The sequence below is a fragment of the Petaurus breviceps genome, unplaced genomic scaffold, assembly GCF_028583685.1.
Source record: "Petaurus breviceps papuanus isolate PSGF00001 unplaced genomic scaffold, PetGlider_PUasm1.0 178, whole genome shotgun sequence".
Lineage (NCBI taxonomy): Eukaryota > Metazoa > Chordata > Mammalia > Diprotodontia > Petauridae > Petaurus > Petaurus breviceps.
Window position 1 is genome coordinate 7,177,613 of NW_027185777.1, and position 19,639 is coordinate 7,197,251.

Consider the following 19,639-nt stretch of genomic DNA (forward strand, 5'->3'; position numbering starts at 1 on the left):
AAGGAAGGAAGGAAGGAAGGAAGGAAGGAAGGAAGGAAGGAAGGAAGAAGGAAGAAAATAGCAGCATGAAAAAGGATGAAGCTTGGCACAGTGCCTCCTTAACCTTGGGTGAGCAGAGCCCAACTTTAACATAAAGTTGAAAGTTAAGAGATAGACTGGAAAATGAGCAAATAACAACAGCAGAGTATTTGACAAAAAAAGCTACCACTATGGCAGGGAAGACCAACACATAGATTCAGAAGAAGAAAATAATGTGAAAAATAACTACCAAAAAAGCTACAAAGAAAAATACTCATAGGATTTAAACTAAAAAAAAATTCCTGGAATATTTAATAAAAGAGATAAGAGTAGTAGAGGAAAAAATGGAAAAACAAATGAGAGTGATACAAGAAAAATGTGAAAAGAGATTTAAAAGCTTGGTAAAAGAGGGGCAAAAAAATACTAAAGAAGTAACACCTAAAAAAAAAAAAGCAGATTCGGACAAATAAAAAAAGAAGTACAAAACTTCACTGAAGAAAATAATTCCTTAAAAATTAAAATTGGGGAAGTGGGGGCTAATGACTCCATGAGACATCAAAAAGCAATGAAATAAAGTCAAAAGAATTTTTAAAATGGAAGAAAATGTGAAATATTATTTTTGACAAACAACTGACCTAGAAAATAGATCAAGGAGCAATAATTTAAGAATTATTTCACTATCCAAAAGTCATAATCAAAGAGAGAAACTAGACATCATATTTCAAGAAAATTATGAAGGAAAAATTGTCTTGATATTCTAGAACAAGAAGGTAAAATGGAAAGGGAAAGAATCCACCAATCACACAGAAAGAGATCCTAAAATGAAAATCCCCAGGAATATTATCAACAAATTCCAGAGCTCCCAAGACAAAGAGAAAATATTACAAGCAGCCAGAAAGAAACAATTCAAATATCATGGAGCTACAGTCAAGATCACACAAGATTTATCAGCTTTCACATTAAAGGAGAAGAGGGCTTGGAATATGATATTCCAGAAGGTAAAGGAACTAGGATTATAACCATGAATCATCTGCCCAGAATAGCTGAATATAATCCTTCAGGAGAAAAAAAAATGGACAAGTTTTTCACTGCATCAGACCTAAATTTGACTCCATATCATCAGCTCATTGCTCCTGTATCAGACCTCTGGGAATAGGTAAAATAAGTCTAATGCAACTTCCACATGATTTTTTTAAACACTTGGTGTTCTATGCATCCTCCATCTTATATCTATGATGGCTTTTTGATCTCAAGTGTAGGATTTCACATTTCTCTCTATGGCCTTTCATCTAATTAAATTTGACACTATGTTCTAGCCTATCAGGGTCTCCATAGATAGTGATTCTGTCACCCAACATTTTAATGATCTCTCTCAGTTGTGTGTCATCTGAAAATCTGATAAACATGTAATCTATGACTTTAAGACACAGATTAGCTTAACAAAGTAGGCTCTTAGTAAACACTTGTTGATAAATTGATTGAAGTAATCTAGACCAACAAAACTCAATTCAAGGAACATTTGCAAAGTGTCTGCTATGTACAAACACACTAATTAAAATCCTTTGTAGGACATAGCCAACAAAGATTCTTGAGGCATTCTGCTGAAGACCACTTTCAAAAACGACATCGACTCATTGATGAATACTCATTGGGGTCCAACTATTCAACAATTCTGAATTCGCTGAAATGTATTATAATTTAGACCATATTTCTCTGCATAATGTCTTATGAGGAAAGCATGTACAACTTTATCAAATGCTTCAGTAAAATGGAAGTAAACATATTTACAGCACTAATATCATTGAATAGTCTAATAACTGAAAAACCAAAACAAAACTACCAAGAGAATCTTGGCATGTCCCGTTTTGATGAAGCCATGCTGGATCTTGGTGATCAACACATTAACTGTCCCTGAAAATAAGAATTAATTCTAGTTAGTCAAGTACTCCAGATAGCCAGTGCTGATTGGAAGCCATTTTATCGTGGATAGATACTAAACAGGATGGCCTTTTGTGAACTAAGTAGAGTTTTTAGGAAACTACTTTTAAAAAAATTGCCTGTGTTCAAGTTGATATTCTATGTTGCCTGCAGAGACTAAGACTAAGGATACTCTTGCAAAGTTATTTAGCCATTTAGAATTAAGGTATACCCAATCAAACAAAATGGATTTTTTGGGTACATTTTTGTTTGTTTGTTTTTGTATCCACAACATCTAGAACAGTGCCTAGAACAGAGTAGACTCTTAAAACATACTTATTGATAAATTGATAGGACTCCATACAATCCAACTCAATTAAATTCAAGGAACACTTACTGTTATGTGTCTGCTATGTATATATGTGAAGGCCTTGTTAGGCCCTGGGAATATAACAGTAAAAAAAGAAACAGTCCCTGCACTTGAGGACTATTATTCTATTGGAACTCATCTATATGGCCCTCAAAGAATTTCCATTCCATGATGCCAAATGGCCAGCTTAATTACATTTTTTTAAATTAGTTTTTTTTGATAACTGTAGAAAAAGTCTTTAAAGTTCCACTGATGAATTGGCGATTATGATGTAGTCTAAATTTTTCTTGTTGGGGCCAGAGGTATGGGCAGGTAGAAGTATTCATACCACACATACAGTTTTGATTGGAACATGCATCTAGTACCAAATTGAGTAGAAATAGTTTACAAAGGTAGATAGGTGACTATGGCCTAAAAGCAGAGACGTTCAGGAAATGTTTAAGAGCTGACTCCAAAGAGTCATGACATGCTTTTGAGCTAACTCTTCATGATTAACATTTTATCTGTCCCTTTAAGTCTAGAAATAAACAAAACTATAAACTGAGTCTTGGTTTGAGTGTAGCCTTTGCTGGTTTTTCAGGTGTAAATAATCACACCAAAATTTTAACAATCGGCTTTTGAGTTTTAATGAATAAGCTGGTTCCTTCATGTTTTTGACTTAATGATATATCTCCATTCTGTTACACAGTCCTATAAAATCATTTTTGTTTAAAGAATTCAGATTTCTCTAAAGAGATCGCAAGTCATTTTAATCCTATACTTCCCAGTTATTTAAGACAAATAAAATCAATACAGATCTGTGATTGTTCTCTACATATTAGGTTAAAAATGCCTATAACTGTAAGGCTGTAGGAAGCTGAGATTGTGCCCATTTTAACTATAGGCCTGCAAGGGCTTAATACATGGCCATATACTCTGCAAGGACTAAAAATGGGCCGGGCTAATGTAGTGAAAAAAGCAGGCAAGCGTCAGGCCGTCTGGTATCTAGTCCCATTTACCAGTTTTGGCCAATTCATCTAATCTCTCAGTCTCAATTCCTTTGTCTACAAATTGGTTTTACCAGAATGATTGTGGAAATTGAATAAAAGATCATATTTGAATGAGCTTTGGAGAGGGTAGGGGGAGAGATCACCAAAAGAAATGAATAGGGTTATTAATCTGTCTGACTTACATGTTCAATGAAGACAACCCCTTAAAAATCACAGGCTCTTAGGAACCTTAGTAATTGTCTATGTCAAGATCTTGTTTAACAGATGAGGAAACTGGAGCTGGGCCAAGATCTCATAGCAAGTTAGGGACACACTTGGGGACAATACCCAGATCTCAGTACCAGTCCTGTGCTAACACCATGACAATTACTATACTTCTACCTGTGGCATGTAATAGCAACAAATGGTACCACGTTTAAGCTGAAGAGTAAATGGAAAATGCTGGAGCAATCTGAGGAGATTTAATATAACTTGTCCAAAAAAAAGTTTCATTGAAACACTTGACCCAGGCAAATCCTACTGTGGCACCTTGCAGCACACAACCTGAAAATGTCCACTTGGAATCTCACCAGGAGCCCAGAATGATGAAAGCACCCTTCTCTTAAAAGGAAGCCTGCACGTCTTCTGCCACCTAATATCATAGCAAACTTCTGCCTGCCCAAGATGTTTAGCAGAGGTCAAAACATGAGGCAAGATCAGCTCCCACTCATGCTGACGTTTTTCATGTATCATGTACTTCAAACTGTGCCCTGAAGGTTCTAGAATGTATGGAAGGCATTTGTTCCAGTACTGAAATTACTGGGAGCCCTTCCAAGAAGATTCACGACAGCCTTGGGCCAGTCCTTATGTTGTTACAGACAGCTTTAACATTCAACTTTAAAACCCGAACACTGGGATACACAAAAGAGGTCATGGTTTTTCCTGTTTTAGTCTATTGCAAAGCCAAGCATCCACCTTGTAAAACACAGGCACAGAGGCTGATCATATAATTATTTTAAAAAAGATAATTGATTTTCTATCTCAGTTGGAGATAAATTGGAGTATTTTCTTTATGAGCCATTCTTATCCATGTCCAAAGAGCATTTTAACTATGTGTATACTGGTACGGAATTTACATGGCACCTTAATATTTGAAAATATCAAAGTACACCATCTCCAGGTCCTCCAGATTATCTTTAAAGGGACAATATTAAGTTATCGGAGACATCATTCCAGGCACTTGAAAGCATTCAGAATGAACTGCCTAATAACCAACACATTGCAGGTAAATTGAGTATGGACTGGATGAGCCAGAGGAGCAGGTTTTAAGGACAAGAAAGAATGGCCTGATTATCACTGCAGAATGGCTTGTGTTAGTTACTTAGAACCATGTTGTTTTGATCAGGGGGTACCAACAAGGTTTTTCTCACAAGGTTTCTTTTCTTCTTCTTTCTCTTCTTCTTCTTTTTTTTTTCTTTAAAGCAATCGGGGTTAAGTAACTTGCTCAAGGTTACATGGCCAGTTATTTCTGGGTGTGGTGCTAAGTATCTGAGCCCGGATTTGATCCAAGTCATCCTGACACTGGAGCCGGTGCTCTTACTCACTGAGCCACCTGGCCGCCCCTAAGCAATTGGGGTTAAGTAACTTGCTCAAGGTTACACGGCCAGGTGTTTCTGGGTGGGTGCTAAGTGTCTGAGCCCGTGATTCGATCTCCAGGTCTTCTCAACACTGGAGCCGGTGCTCTTACTCGCTGTGCTACCTGGCCGCCCCCATCTTTCCTCCTCCTCCTCCTCCTCCTCCTCCTCCTCCTCCTTCTTCTTCTTCCTTCTTCTTCTTCTTTTTCTTCTTCCTTCTTCTTCTTCCTTCTCCTTCTTCTTCCTTCTTCTTCTTCTTTAAGCATTGAATACAATAAATGGTATGTATCACAAAACTTTGCTACAGACTAGAATAAATCTGTGGATATAATGTCCTGCAGTGTATATTGTGAAATTGGGAGGGGAGTTGAAAGGAATAAAAAAAGTGGCTGACCCATGGAAGGGAACACATCGAGTCAATTTGTACCCTATAAAACACTATGTGCAAGCCCTCACAGGAAGGCTCCCTGTGTTGGTTGCAACACCATTTGTTGCATGGTTGGCCATCATGCAAATGCATTTTCATTAAAGAAACTGGGACTTTATGCTATTTTTGCTCTTAATTGATTTTCAGATGCCTTTCCCTACCCCATGCTGGGGAAATCCATCCTTTAGCCAATGTGTTCTTCCCACATTGGAATTTTTAGTCTAAGTAGATATGGCAATTTGTGCTCACAGTGTAAGTAGATTGATATTAAAAAAAAATGACTGAATTTTAAAAGGATCACCTCAGTCTTAAAATTTAAATATCTGATTATATGGAGTCACAGATTCCCAAAATTCCAGAGTTGGAGGAAACTTCAGAAACCATATAGTCAATCTGATACCTGAATAGAAAAAATCCTTTCTATAACATACTTGGCATGTAGTCACCTGGGCTTACCTCCAGTCATAGGAAACTTGGTATTGTGGAAAGGTCGCTGGACTGTAGAGTCAGAAGACCCAGGTTTGAATCCCAGCTTAGACACTATCTATGTGTCCTTCAGTGAGTCACTAAATGACTCTGTGCCTCAGTCTCCTCATATGTAAAAGGAGGGGGTTGGAGTAGAATCAGAGGTCTCAGACTCAGAGCCCTCCACAGCAAACAGATGATAAGCTAATGTAATTGGGAAATGCTTAACAAAGAAAACAAAAATACAGTACAACATAATGTTAGTTCAGGGTTTTCTAAGTCAATGTGCAGCTTGTGGATCTGTTTCTATTTGAGTTTGACACCATCGAACCAGATAGTGGTCCCTTCCCATTCAGTATCTTTGATCCTAATGTAATGTTCCCAAACCACCCAAGATGGAGGTCTTCATGTGATAGACTCTCTTCCTCTCTCACCTTACCTCCCTCCCTTTCTCCCTCCTCTTCTTCTCCCCCTTCCCTCTTTCTTGTGGCATCAAGGGGTAAAAGGCCTATAGTTTGCGGTGCCCATGCTTTAGGTGAACAGGACTTTTATCGCTTGATGGGGAGAGAGAAAGAGAGAAGGGAGAAAGAGAGAGGGAGTTTTAGTTTGTTTTATTTGTCCTTTTCAGTTTTAAGTATGTGTGTTTGAGGGGTGGAGTCCACAGACCAGGGAGCTCCAGTCATGTTGACCTCAGAGCCTAGATATTAGGCCCAGTGTTGCTACCAGGCCAGGAAGGAAGCCCTGAGAAGCCAGTTTGCCAGGCTGAAGAACAGCAGGGCCTTTAACTTGGAACTTGGTGGGACTAATGTTCTATAGAAACTGAATTGAGCTCTGAACTGAATTTCCATCTCCTTCCTAGAGACTAAGGTGGTAATATTTTGTGAATGTTGAAAGAAAATAGAACTTTGTAAAAGCTAATCTTACTGTTAAGTGTTTAAATGGAACTGGAATGCTTGAACCTCCTAAAATTGGGGGAACACAGTTGATTAGGAAGTAAGTGAGCCAATGGCAGATGCTACATGCCCTCCAACTCATTTAAGGGTACTAGAGAATCCTGAGGGAGGGGTGATATAGAACAGGTAATACTTGAAGAATTTCCACTGGCTTTGCTCCCACTCCTGGAATCCCTCCCTCATCTCTGTCTCCTGACTTTCTTCAGGCCCCAGTTAAAATCCCACCTTCTATAGGAAGACTTTTCTGATCCATTCCACACCCCTAAAGTTTGTGCCTCCTCTCTGCTGATTATCTCCAATTTATCCTGTATACCTCTTGTTTGTTTTCATGTTATCTTTCTTATAAGATTGTGAGCTCCATGAGAACAGGGACTGTCTTTTGCCTTTATTTGTATCCCCAAGGTTTCTCACATAGCTGGGCACATAATAAATGGTTACTGACTAGCTGACCTCTTGAGACCCTTACATTTTTGCATAGCTCTGTTTGCCTCCACTAGGCTAAAATTGACTTCTTTGCAAGGTAATCAATCCATTGCTCTTGGTTGGCCTCTGGACCAAGCACTAGAAAGTAAACTCCCTGAGGACAGGAACTGGTTTTGTATTTCTTTGATTGTCTAAGCTTAGTATAATGCCTAGCACCTAGTAAACTTGTTGACTAATTGACAAGTCCCTCTTCTCTTCTATTTGACAGTTATTACAATGCTTAAGTGATCATGTTCCCCCACCTATCAAGTAAGATTTTTGGAAATCACAAATAAGGAGAGTTACTTTAAAATCGTACTCCATCACTGCCACTATTATACCATAAGCATGTAATGAGCACTCACTGTATGCAGAGCCCTGGCACAGGGGCCCAAAGACACACAAGGAGACATGAAGAAGTGTGGAAAACCTAACATTCTATAGAGGACCACTGACTGAGTGGGCACAAATAAAGACACATGAAATATACAAATAGAAACATGTAGAACACAATCAATCCCAGCTGTACAAAGATGGCACAGCTAATGGTCATTCCAAAGGCCTGTCAATTTAACTGCTCCTATTAGGGACTCTCAAGATCACAAAGGTACATTTAAAAATCAACTACTCTCTTTAGAAAGAGTAACCAAAACCACAATTTAGCCCTTTGCCAAGCTCACATTATTTGGTTTAACTACTGACCCCTAACAAGAGAGTGTCCATTACCAAATTAACAGACCATTAGAAGCATAATTTACTAATTTGTGGACTATTGATGGATGTGTACAGGCATGCACAGAGGGATTACTGGAGGGAGCCAGTGTGGGGAGCCAGATGAGTAAGCCCTCCAAAACTTAATGTATGAGATAAATTTTGATGTATGGTTTAATGAAGGAATAACCATTTATATAAAGGTAAAGTTGAAATCAAAGCAAAATAACCTCCTTTGGAATGACAGCTTAGAAACTTGAGGGTGAAGAATTAAAGAAGATAGGGAACAGCTATTTGTCAAGCATACCACCCTGTCCTAATGTTGGATAAACAGGAGATTGGACAACAGATGTTCTGTGTTCAAATTCTGACTCAGCTTTATAAACTGTAAAACTTTGAGCAAGTCATTTCATATCCCTAGGCCTTAGATAACTCCAGTGCAAGAATGTAATTTTTTTTTTCATCTGGGGCATAAAACATTGAGTGGGAAGAGAACGAATTAACAATGCTGAGGACAGTCTAATGATATGTACAGTCATGTTGAGATGGATGGTCTGGTCTTCATTATTCTGAGAATTTAGGGAGAAAGTAAATAGCACGTCAGCAATGGGACTCTGTGAAATTGCAGTCGAGCCATGAGTGGTTGGCAGAGGACCATGAGGGAAGGTCTACAGATGGTAGCTGCCTAGTAGGAAGCGAATGTATCCCTTTGGTTGTTGATTCCTGGGGCTAAGCCCAATTTGACCAATGCTTGTCATACCTCTGATGATTACATCTGTAAAACAAGGGACTTAGGGGGAAAAAGATTTCTAAAATTCATTCCAGGGGCAGCTAGGTGGCACAGTGAATAGAGCGCTGGCCCTGGAGTCAGAAGGACCTGAGTTCAAATCCAGCCTCAGACATTTAACATAAAAACTAGCTGTGTGACCTCGGGCAAGTCACTTAACCCCAATTGCCCTCCGAAAAAAGGAAAAAAAATTCATTCCAGTGCTTAGCACATATTAGGGGCTTAATAAATGCTGGTTGACTGAGTGAATCATTTCCAGTTCAAATTCTATGAGGTTATGAAGATAGACTCTTCCTTCTTGTTGAGGAATCATAACTAAATTATACATAGGAAAAATTGAGTATTTTTGCATAAGCATTATAAATTAGGAAAGAAAAAATAATATTGCATGTAGTCACTTACCCATCATTGTTGACATCTGATACTGAAATAGCATATCCAAAATAAGATGCCATCTGCCAATGAAAACCAGACGCTATTACATACCTTGTATCCCCAAACTATCTTTATATAATTGCCCCTTATTCACTGCAATAAAAATATATCTCCAATGCATGTTAACCACAAAAATCATGTTTCTGAATGATTATTTCCTCTCATCACCTCATTTTATTAAACTCTTTATTATCATTATTCTACTTTGGTTTGTCCTTACTTATGGATGTAGCTTGTAGCACAAAGGCCATTTCTAACTAAAATACTTAATTCTCTCCCTCAACTGAGGGAAGAGATGAGGGAGGGAAAGACAGCAATCAGGAAATTCAATTAGGCTGCTGACCCTTTGTGTTAAAGGTCAAGTGGTCAATATCCAGCATGAAAAGGAGAACAAAGAGAAGGTGACCTCAGATGCATCTGTCTTCAAATGCTACCGTAAAAAGAATTTCAAAGTCAGAAAGAAAATATTTTTGGACTAGTCATCATTTTAGATTTTCAAGCCTTAGGCCCTTTTTATTAGCAGGATAATCAAGGCATAATTAATTTTTGTAGTCGATTGTTACATCTACTAAAATAAAAACCCAAAGGCTAGAAGACTATGTGAAACTTGGACATTTTTTGTACCAATCCTCATTGGGTATTGATTTTCTCTTCTAATGAAAGGTTGATAGAAAAGATCAAATAGTAAGACTGACATATACTGCTCACACACAATAAGTGTTAAAATGTTGAAAATGAAAATTACCTGTTCTCCAGTGAAATTCTGAATAAAGGTCATATCCGTTGAATTAATGATTGAAACCTAAAATCATAGAAATGAGATGTTGCATCACCCAGAAGCAACAGGATAGGCTGCTTTCAAGGTCATCTCTTTCTTCCACCATTCTCTCATTTCTGTATGTAACTGGTGATGGAAATCTGATGATGTACACTGAGGTTTCAAATTGGCAAAGTGGCTGCAGAGACCACAAGTTCTAAAAGTCAATGAAGCCTTTTTATCCCAACGGGAGGATTCTTTCCACCCAGAAGTTTTGCTCACTTCCCTGCAATGGGACAAAAGGGGTCTTCCCCTTCCTCAAATTACCTTGAACTCCCTTCTAGTGGGAGGTTAGTTCCTAAAAGATAAGAAACGATTTCATTGTATCTCCAATGTCTTTGGATTGAAGGAACCCAGTAAACAGTTCCTCTGATTTCCAATTCCTTCCTCACTTATTCAACAAACATTTATTAACCATCTGCTGTGTGCAGAGCACTATACTTATGTAATGAGTAAAATATAAAGTGAAAATTAGAAATGGTTCCTGTCCTGGGCAGTGAGGTTGCCCATTGGATAGAGTGCTGAACTTGGGATCAGGAGGATTTGAGTTCAAATGCAACCTCAGACATCTGTCACTGTGTGACCCTGGGCAAGTCACTTATCCTCTGTTTGCCCTGAGTATGGTATCTGTAAAATGGAGATAATAACAGAACCTACTTCCCATTGTCGTTTTGGGGATGAAATGAGATGACCTATGTGAATCCTTTTGTAAACCTTAAAGTGATAATAAATATCCTTCTTATTGTTGTTATAATTTTCATTCCTCTATACCGGTAGAGGAAATTTCTTCATGAAAACTTCCTACACTAAAGCAATCACATGTCCAGACCAAAAAAAGATTTTATACACATATGTAGATAAACATGTGTGTATGTATATGTATAAAATATAAGACATATGTGTATATCCACACAAAGAGAGACAGAGCTAGAGAATGAGACAGAGCTAGATAAAGCTCTCTCTTTGATGAACCTAGAGATGCAGTCATGGTACTTACATATCCAAAATTCTGTGCACCTCGTGGAATGCCAGCCAGGATTTCTGGAAGGGAAAATGGGTGGTTAGAAAGAGGACATACTTAATCATCTTACCAGGCATGTGATGGTCAAGGCAGAAGAGAGTTTGTGGACAAACTAAGTACCACCTTGAAGCTCAACCAAAGCCTGGTTTATATGAACGTTTTTGTACCTTAACGCTTGTCTTATTTGTGCTTCTTCAAGGTGACAAAAAATTAGAAGGGAGAGTGCCACATGCACAGCCTGACACCCCAGGGTGCAAGCAGAGAGAGAGAGCTCCCGGCCATTCCTGCTGCTGTTGTGAGTGAGTCCATTTTCAAACTAGGTGCCATGGCGGTCTAGATAAGTCAAGTCTCTCTGATCACTTTACCGCCCAACCCAGTGTGCTCTGAAAGGCCAAATATGGAGAAATGTGTTGTTCCAAACAGGAGAAATAAGCTGCTTTGCCCGCCCTTACAACACTAACTTTAAGTACAGCGAACAGTTTTATGCTGCTTCCCAGCACAGTGAGAGGCAGCTTTCAAAATAACCAACTGTTTTCTTAGAGTATTAAAAGTCTGCTCTCTCCTCTACTGGGGCCCTTTCCTCTAGAGTGTCTCCCAGAGCTGTGTCTCTAAATAAACTTCTTTCAGACCAGTTGCTTCAGGTGTATTCTTTGGGCTACCTCTTTTGAACCTGACACCAGTTGCCATGGCCCTCCCTGCATGGGCTCTGGAGAAGAAAGGCTAACTCCTTCCCCTTCTCGACTTCAAAGGAGGATCAGCTGTCTCATTAACTGCCCTTAACTTCCAGTGACTGGAGGCTACTTGGACAAATGTGAAAGGAAGGGTGACTCTGGCATCCTCCTACCGTAGCTTCCACAAGGACAGACAGTTTATAAGATTCAGCTGTGCAGGCTGGAGGACTCCCATTGAAAATTCACTTTTTCCTCTGAACTGGCTGCAGCATGTTGAGGGGCCAACCACAGTGCAGCTCAGAAAGAACCCAGTGCAGTAATGGAAATCAGGGAGATAGGTGAAATCAGGGGATGAGCGTAATGAAGCATGGCACTAATAACTTAAGCTTGACATGTGGATAAGGGTCTTCTTCTTTTATTCATCCAAAAACTTGTTAAATTTATTTTTAAGGACAATAGCCTCTCCCTTGTTTCTTTGCCTACCCTCCCCTCTCAAATCAAAATTATAACCCTAACCTTATATAGAAGAATTTGAGCAATATGAAATTTATCTTGACAGGCTTGGGCTAGGAGGATTAGAATTAGGAACAAAATCATCCATTTTGGGGTAGGTATTGCAATTTTCTTTTTTTTTAATTCAATTTTTAATTTATTAATTTGTTTGTTTCCTTTTAGTTTACAGGATTCAATTCCACAATTCCTTGAATTTCACATTTTGTCCCCCTCCTTCCCCTTCCCCCCCATGGCATCTTATAATCAAGTATAGGATCTGTAAATACGTTCACATTATACAATGGTCAGGTTATAAGGATGGATTGTACCAGCTGGAATGAAAAATGGTAAAGAGGACATAAAATCAAATAAGAGAACAAAAAAGATCAGGTATTTTGCTTCCACCTGGATATAAATTTAGTTCTTTCTAGTTCTTTCTCTGGATGCACGTTTTTCTCCCCATCATGTGTCTTTTGGGATTGACTTATATCCCTGCATTGTTGAGAAGAGTCCAGTCTATCAAAGTTGGTCATCACACATACGTTGTGTCTTTAATTGTGTACAAATTCCTCCTGGTTCTACTCTTCTCACTCAGCATCAGTTCTTTTAAGCCTCTCCAGGTAAATATTATGAAGACCGCTTGCTCCCCATTTCTTATAGCGCAATAATATTCCATAACATGCATATACCACAACTTGTTCAGCCATTCCCCAATTGATGGACACCACCTTAATTTCCAATTCTTTGCCACAACAAAAAGAGCTGCTATAAACATTTTTGTACATATGGGTCTTTCTCCCATTTCTATGATCTCTTTGGGATATAACCCTAGGAGTGGTATTGCTGGATCAAAGGGTATGAAAGTATTTATAGCCCTTTGGGCATAGTTCCAGATTGCTTTCCAGAAAGGCTGGATCAGTTCACAACTCCACCAACAATGCATTAGTGTTCCTGTTTGCCCACATCCTCTCCAGCATTTGTCATTTTCCTGTTTTGTCATCTTAGCCAATCTAACTGGTGAGATGTGGTACCTCAGAGTTGTTTTGATTTGCATTTCTCTAATCAATAGTGAATTAGAGCATTTCTTCATGTGCTTATACATAGCTTTAATTTCTTTCTCTGAAAACTGCCTGTTCATATCCTTTGACCATTTATCAATTGGGGAATGACTCGTATTCTTATAAATTTGACTCAGTTCTCTGTATATTTTAGAGATGAGTCCTTTGTCAGAGACATAGGTTGTAAAGATTCTTTCCCAATTTCCCACCTCCCTCCTAATCTTGGTTACATTGGCTTTATTTGTACAGAAACTTTTCAATTTCATGTAGTCAAAATTATCCATTTTACATTTTATAATGTTCTCTACTTCCTGTTTCGTCATAAAGTCATTCCCTCTCCACAAGTCTGATAGGTAAACTATTCCTTGTTTTAGCAAACTGCTTACAGTATCAACCTTTATACCTAGATCATGAACCCATTTAGACTTGATTTTGGTATATGGTGTTAGATAATGGTCTATGTCCAGTTTCTGCCATACTATATTCCAGTTTTCCCAGCAGTTTTTGTCAAACAGTGAATTCTTATCCCAAAAACCAGGGTCTGGGTGTTTATCAAACAATACATTACTGTAGTCGTTGACTTCTGAATCTCGTGTACCTAATCTATTCCATTGATCCACTCCTCTATTCCTAAGCCAGTACCAAGTAGTTTTGATGACTGCTGCTTTATAGTACAGATTGAAATCTGGTAAAGCTAGTCCACCTTCCCTAGCACTTTTTTTCATTAATTCCCTTGATATTCTGGATCGTTTATTCTTCCAGATGAATTTTGTTACTATTTTTTCTAACTCTATAAAGTAGATTTTTGGTAAATTAATTGGTATGGCACTAAATATATAATTTAATTTAGGTAAAATTGTCATTTTTATTATATTAGCTCGACCCAGCCATGAGCAATTGATATTTTTCCAATTAGTTAGATCTGACTTTATTTGTGTGAAAAGTGTTTTGTAGTTATGATCATACAGGTCCTGGGTTTGTTTTGGCAGGTAGATTCCCAAATATTTTATAATGTCTACAGTAACTTTAAATGGGTTTTCTCTTTCTACTTCTTGCTGTTGAGTTTCATTGGAAATATATAGGAATGCCGAGGATTTATGTGGGTTTATTTTATACCCTGCAACTTTGCCAAATTTATTTATTGTCTCAAGCAGTTTTTTACTTGATTCTCTAGGATTCTCTAAGTATATCATCATATCATCTGCGAAGAGTGATAGCTTGGTCTCTTCTTTGCCTAACTTGATTCCTTTGATTTCTTTTTCTTCTCTAATTGCTACTGCTAACATTTCTAGTACCAGATTGAAAAAGAGGGGTGATAGTGGACACCCTTGTTTCACCCCTGATCTTATGGGAAATGCTTCCAGCTTCTCCCCATTGCATATAATACTTGCTGATGGCTTTAAATAGATGCTACCTATTATTTTAAGGAAGGCTCCATTTATTCCTATACTTTCTAATGTTTTTAATAGGAATGGATGTTGTATTTTGTCAAAAGCCTTTTCTGCATCTATTGAGATGATCATGTGGTCTCTGCTAGTTTTATTGTTGATATGATCAATTATACTGATGGTTTTCCTAATATTAAACCATCCTTGCATTCCTGGAATAAATCCTACCTGATCAAAGGGTATTATTCTTGAGATAAGTTGCTGTAGTCTTTTGGCTAGTGTTTTATTTAGAATTTTTGCATCTATACTCATGAGGGAGATTGGTCTATAATTTTCTTTCTCTGTTTTATCTCTTCCTCATTTAGGTATCAGTACCATATTTGTGTCATAAAAAGAATTTGGTAGGACTCCTTCTTCACTAATTTCCCAAATAATTTGTAGAGTATTGGAATCAATTGTTCTTTAAATGTTTGATAGAATTCACTAGTGAATCCATCTGGCCCTGGAGATTTTTTCCTAGGGAGGTGACTGATGGCTTGTTCAATTTCTTTTTCTGAGATGGGATTATTTAAGTAATTTACTTCCTCTTCAGTTAATCTGGGCAACTTGTATGTTTCTAAATATTCATCCATTTCCCTAAGATTGTCAAATTTATATGCATACAATTGGGAAAAATAATTCCTAATTATTGTTTTGATTTCCTCTTCATTGGAGGTAGATTCACCCTTTTCATTTTTGATACTCATAATTTGGTTTTCTTCTTTCTTTTTTATCATATTGACTAAGGGTCTATCAATTTTGTTGGTTTTTTCATAAAACCAGCTCTTGGTTTTATTTATTAGTTCAATAGTTTTCTTAATTTCGATTTTATTAATCTCTCCTTTAGTCTTCAATATTTCTAGTTTAGTATTTAATTGGGGATTTTGAATTTGTTCTTTTTCTAGGTTTTTTAATTGCATGCCCAATTCGTTGAGCTCCCTTTTCTCTAATTTAATCACGTATGCACTCAGGGATATAAAACTTCCCCTAAGAACTGCCTTTAATGCATCCCACAGATTTTGGTATGTTGTCTCATTATTATCATTCTCTTGAATGAAATTACTGATTGTTTCTATAATTTCTTGTTTGACCCACTCATTCTTTAGGATCAAATTGTTTCATTTCCAGTTAGTTTTTAGTCTGTCTTTCCCTGGCCCTTTATTGCATATAATTTTTATTGCATCATGATCTGAGAATGATGCGTTTAATATTTCTGCCTTACTGCATAGAATTGTGAGGTTTTTATGCCCTAGAACATGGTCAATTTTTGAATATGTGCCATGAACTGCTGAGAAGAAAGTATATTCCTTTTTATCCCCATTCAGTTTTCTCCAGAGATCTATCATACCTATCCTCTCTAAAATCCTGTTCACCTCCTTAACTTCTTTCTTGTTTATTTTGATGTTGGATTTATCAAGTTCAGATAGGGGGAGATTAAGGTCTCCCACTAGTATAGTTTTGCTATCTATTTCTTCATCTAATTCCTTTACCTTCACCTCTAGGAATTTGGATGCTACACCACTTGGTGCATATATGTTAAGTAGTGATATTGCTTCATTCTTGATGGTGCCTTTTAACAGGATATAGTTTCCTTCCTTATCTCTTTTAATTAGGTCAATTTTTGCGTTTGCTTTATCTGAGATAAGGATTGCTACCCCTGCTTTTTTTACTTTAGCTGAGGCATGATACATTTTACTCCAACCTTTTACCTTTACTTTGTGTATATCCCTCTGTTTCAAATGTGTTTCTTGTAAACAGCATATTGTAGGATTATGATTTCTAATCCATTCTGCTATCTGTCTCCGTTTTATAGGAGAGTTCATTCCATTCACATTTACAGTTATGATTGTTATCTGTTTCTTTCCCCTCATCCTATTCCTGCCCCTGGTAATGTTCGTATTTTCCCTCCCTTCTCCCTTCCCCCCCTTAATAGTTTTCCTTTTGACCACCGCCTCCCTCAGTGTTCCCTTTTCGGCCCCCCTCCCTTTTCCTCCCCTTTTCCCCTTACTACTTCCCTCCCTACAAATCACTCCCACCCCCCTTTTGTAACCCTTTCCCCCTCCTACTGCCTGTAGGATATTGTTATACTTAATGAGGTATGCTCTTTTTTCTTCGCATCAAGAATGACAGGAACAGATCTCATGCGAAGCTCCTCTCCCTCCCCTCTTTCCCTCTAAAATGATGTGTGTTCTCCTTGTTTACCTTTCTAAGTCACTGTTGCTTCTCGTAATTGGAGGTTGAATTTTCCATTGAGTTCTGGCTTTTTTATCAAGAAGGTCTGGAACTCTGTTATATCATTGAATGACCATCTCTTTGCCTGGAAGAATATGCTCAGTCTCGCTGGGTATGTGATCCTTGGATGTTATCCGAGCTGTTTTGCCTTCCTGAAAATTGTATTCCACTGCCTCCGATCTTTCAGTGTGGAGGCTGACAAATCCTGTGCAATCCTCACTGTGGACCCTCGATATTTGAATTGTTTCTTTCTGGCCGCTTGAAGTATTTTCTCTTTTATCTGGTAGTTCTGGAGTTTGGCCACAACATTTCGAGGATTTTTCAGTTTTGGATCTCTTACAGCAGGTGTCCGGTGGATTCTGTCGATTTCTATTTTCCCCTCAGGTTCTAGTATCTCAGGGCAGTTTTCCTTATCGAGCTCTTGGAGAATGTTGTCCAGGCTCATTTTTTCATCATAATTTTCTGGTAGGCCTATGATTCTCAGATTATCTCTCCTGGATCTGTTTTCCAGGTCAGTTATTTTTTCTTTGAGGTATTTTACCTCTTTTTCTAATTTTTCATTTTTGTTGTTTTGCTTGGCTAATTCTTGGTTCCTCATAGAGTTATTTGTTTCCATTTGTTTAATTCTGGTTTTTAGCAAATCATTTTCCTTGGTTAATTTTTGAAGCTCCTTTTCCATATCATACACTTTTTTTTTAGAGAGATGTTTTCCTCATTATAATGTTTTTCGAATTCTGCTATTTTCATTTTGAGAGAATTATTCATTTTGTCTTCTATCTCTCTCATTTTGCTTTCAAAGTTCCTTTTGATCTCATCTAGGAGAGCCTTCTGTGCTTGGGATCCATTCCCTGTTGAAGTCTCAGCTGTGGGTGTGGAGTCCACAGTGTCTCCCTCTGAGGTTGGTTCCTCCCTCTGAGGATAGTAGGACTCTAGAGTCTTTGTCTTTGTAGTCTGCTTTCTACCCATTTTGAGGCAGTGTCCTAGCCACGCCCTTCCTCTAGGATCCCAAGCCTTTACTGTAGAGGGTTTTGCCCTGGGGCAAGAGTTACTATATTTTCAGGGTCAGAGGGGGGGTTTGGAGCAAGCGGGGTTCACTCTGTCATCCTTGTCTTTGGAGGTCCTGAAAGGGGCTTTAAAAAAAAAAAAAAAAAGATTTCTGGGCTATGAAGTGGTAGCCCCAGGAGTTTTTGCTGTCCAGTATAGGGGCCCCTGGTATTTGCTTCTTACCTTGCTCTTTCCAGTCCCAGCCCTTTGGTGATAGGCCTGGTAGTGGACCTTGTGGTTGGTGGGAAGACTTGCCCTCTGAGTTGATCAGGCCCCTTCCAGGCCTGCGTCCGCCACGCCTTCCCGAGCAGGCCACCGCGCCGTCGCCCGCTATTATTCCTTATTAGAACTTGTCCTTCGCATCTATGTATTGATAAATATGGAAACGGCTACAGCTGCTGCTGATCTGGAGTCCCTCTGGCTGGCGGCTGGTCAGGCCCGCCCTGGGGCTAAAGCCTCGGCGTGGGGCTGGGCTCGGCTCCCAGAGCGTTGCGCTGGCCGATTCCTGCCGGCCTGCCGGGCTGTTCTCAGCGGGAGGTTAGCTTCTCTGTGTCATTTTGTGGGTTCTGCAGCTCCAAAGTTTGTTTAGAGTCCCCTTTTTACATGGATTGGGGAGGGTGGAAGCCAGAGCCGCAGGAGGGTCGTGCTTCTACTCCGCCATCTTGGCTCCGCCCCCCCTTCCCCCCCCCCCCCCCCCCCCCGAATTGCAATTTTCAGTAGTAAATCCATATACTTGGGTGGGGGGGAAGAGATTTCAGGAAAATTAAGCCATGTGGATGCATTAGTGGTGAGCTGTCTACTTTGGCAACACTTGGCTCTGACTACCTCTACCTCATCCTTATTTGATGAGGAGGAATTCAGTTCACCTGGCACCTGCAAGACTTTCAACCACAGGGAAATGTTAGGAAGCTCTGAGAATTTACGAAGGGGTCTGCCAACGAAGAAAAAATATAATGAAGGTATACTGGAGATTTCATTTGAATAGGGAAACCCCAAGTAAGGAACCTTTCTAGAGATACAAGTCATTTTCTCTGCCATTTGTCTTAAAGAGTTGTCCAAGGCAGAGAATGGCTTGCCCAGAGTCATAAAGCCAGTATGTATCGATCAATGACAGAACTTGAACTGAGGCCTTTTGACTTTAAGGTCAACTCATCATCCATTATCCCATACTGCTCTAAATCAGTCAAGAGTTGTATGAATGGATTCAAGATATGTAACATTTACAGTCTCTTACCTCCCACAAGCACAGACACAGGCACACAGGCATAGATACACAGACACAGACAGACAGGCAGACATACAGACAGATACAACACACATTTTTGAAAGAGTTCAATTTTACATCACCAGACAAAAGTAATGACCCTTGGTATTTAGCAGCTGTGTAGTCCAACTCCCTCATTTTAGAGAGGATAAAAGTGAAGCCCAGCAAAGAAAAGTAACTTGCTCAAGATCACTCAGGTAGGAAGAATTGGGGCTCAAACACAGGTCTAATCTAGCATTTTTTCCACTACAGAATGCTGGCTCTCTTATGTTTAACTCAAAAGTTATTAAAGTTATAACTGGTTTTGCTAAACTTCCAGAATCTGAGAAAACTAGAACTGGACAAAACCTTAGAGACTAGTGAAAATAAATTTGTGTGTGTGTGTGGGGGGGGGGGGGTAATGAGAGCTATCTTCAGATATCTGAAGGGTTGTGAAAGAGGAATGGAATTGGTCCTACTTGACCCC

At 38.8% G+C, this 19,639-nt stretch overlaps 1 protein-coding gene across 4 annotated transcripts in view; it reads right to left on the minus strand.

Annotated features, from left to right (window-relative positions):
• ITGA8 (integrin subunit alpha 8) overlaps nucleotides 1–19,639 on the minus strand; it is a 238,191-nt gene that overhangs the window by 161,657 nt on the left and 56,895 nt on the right. For all 4 annotated transcript variants that reach the window (XM_069086246.1, XM_069086244.1, XM_069086245.1 and 1 more), the window contains exons 9-11: nucleotides 10,962–11,005; nucleotides 9,893–9,949; nucleotides 9,115–9,167 (exon numbers count right to left, since the gene is read on the minus strand). In XM_069086246.1, the coding sequence (XP_068942347.1) occupies nucleotides 9,115–9,167; nucleotides 9,893–9,949; nucleotides 10,962–11,005 (154 nt within the window). The remainder of the gene's footprint in view (nucleotides 1–9,114; nucleotides 9,168–9,892; nucleotides 9,950–10,961; nucleotides 11,006–19,639) is intronic.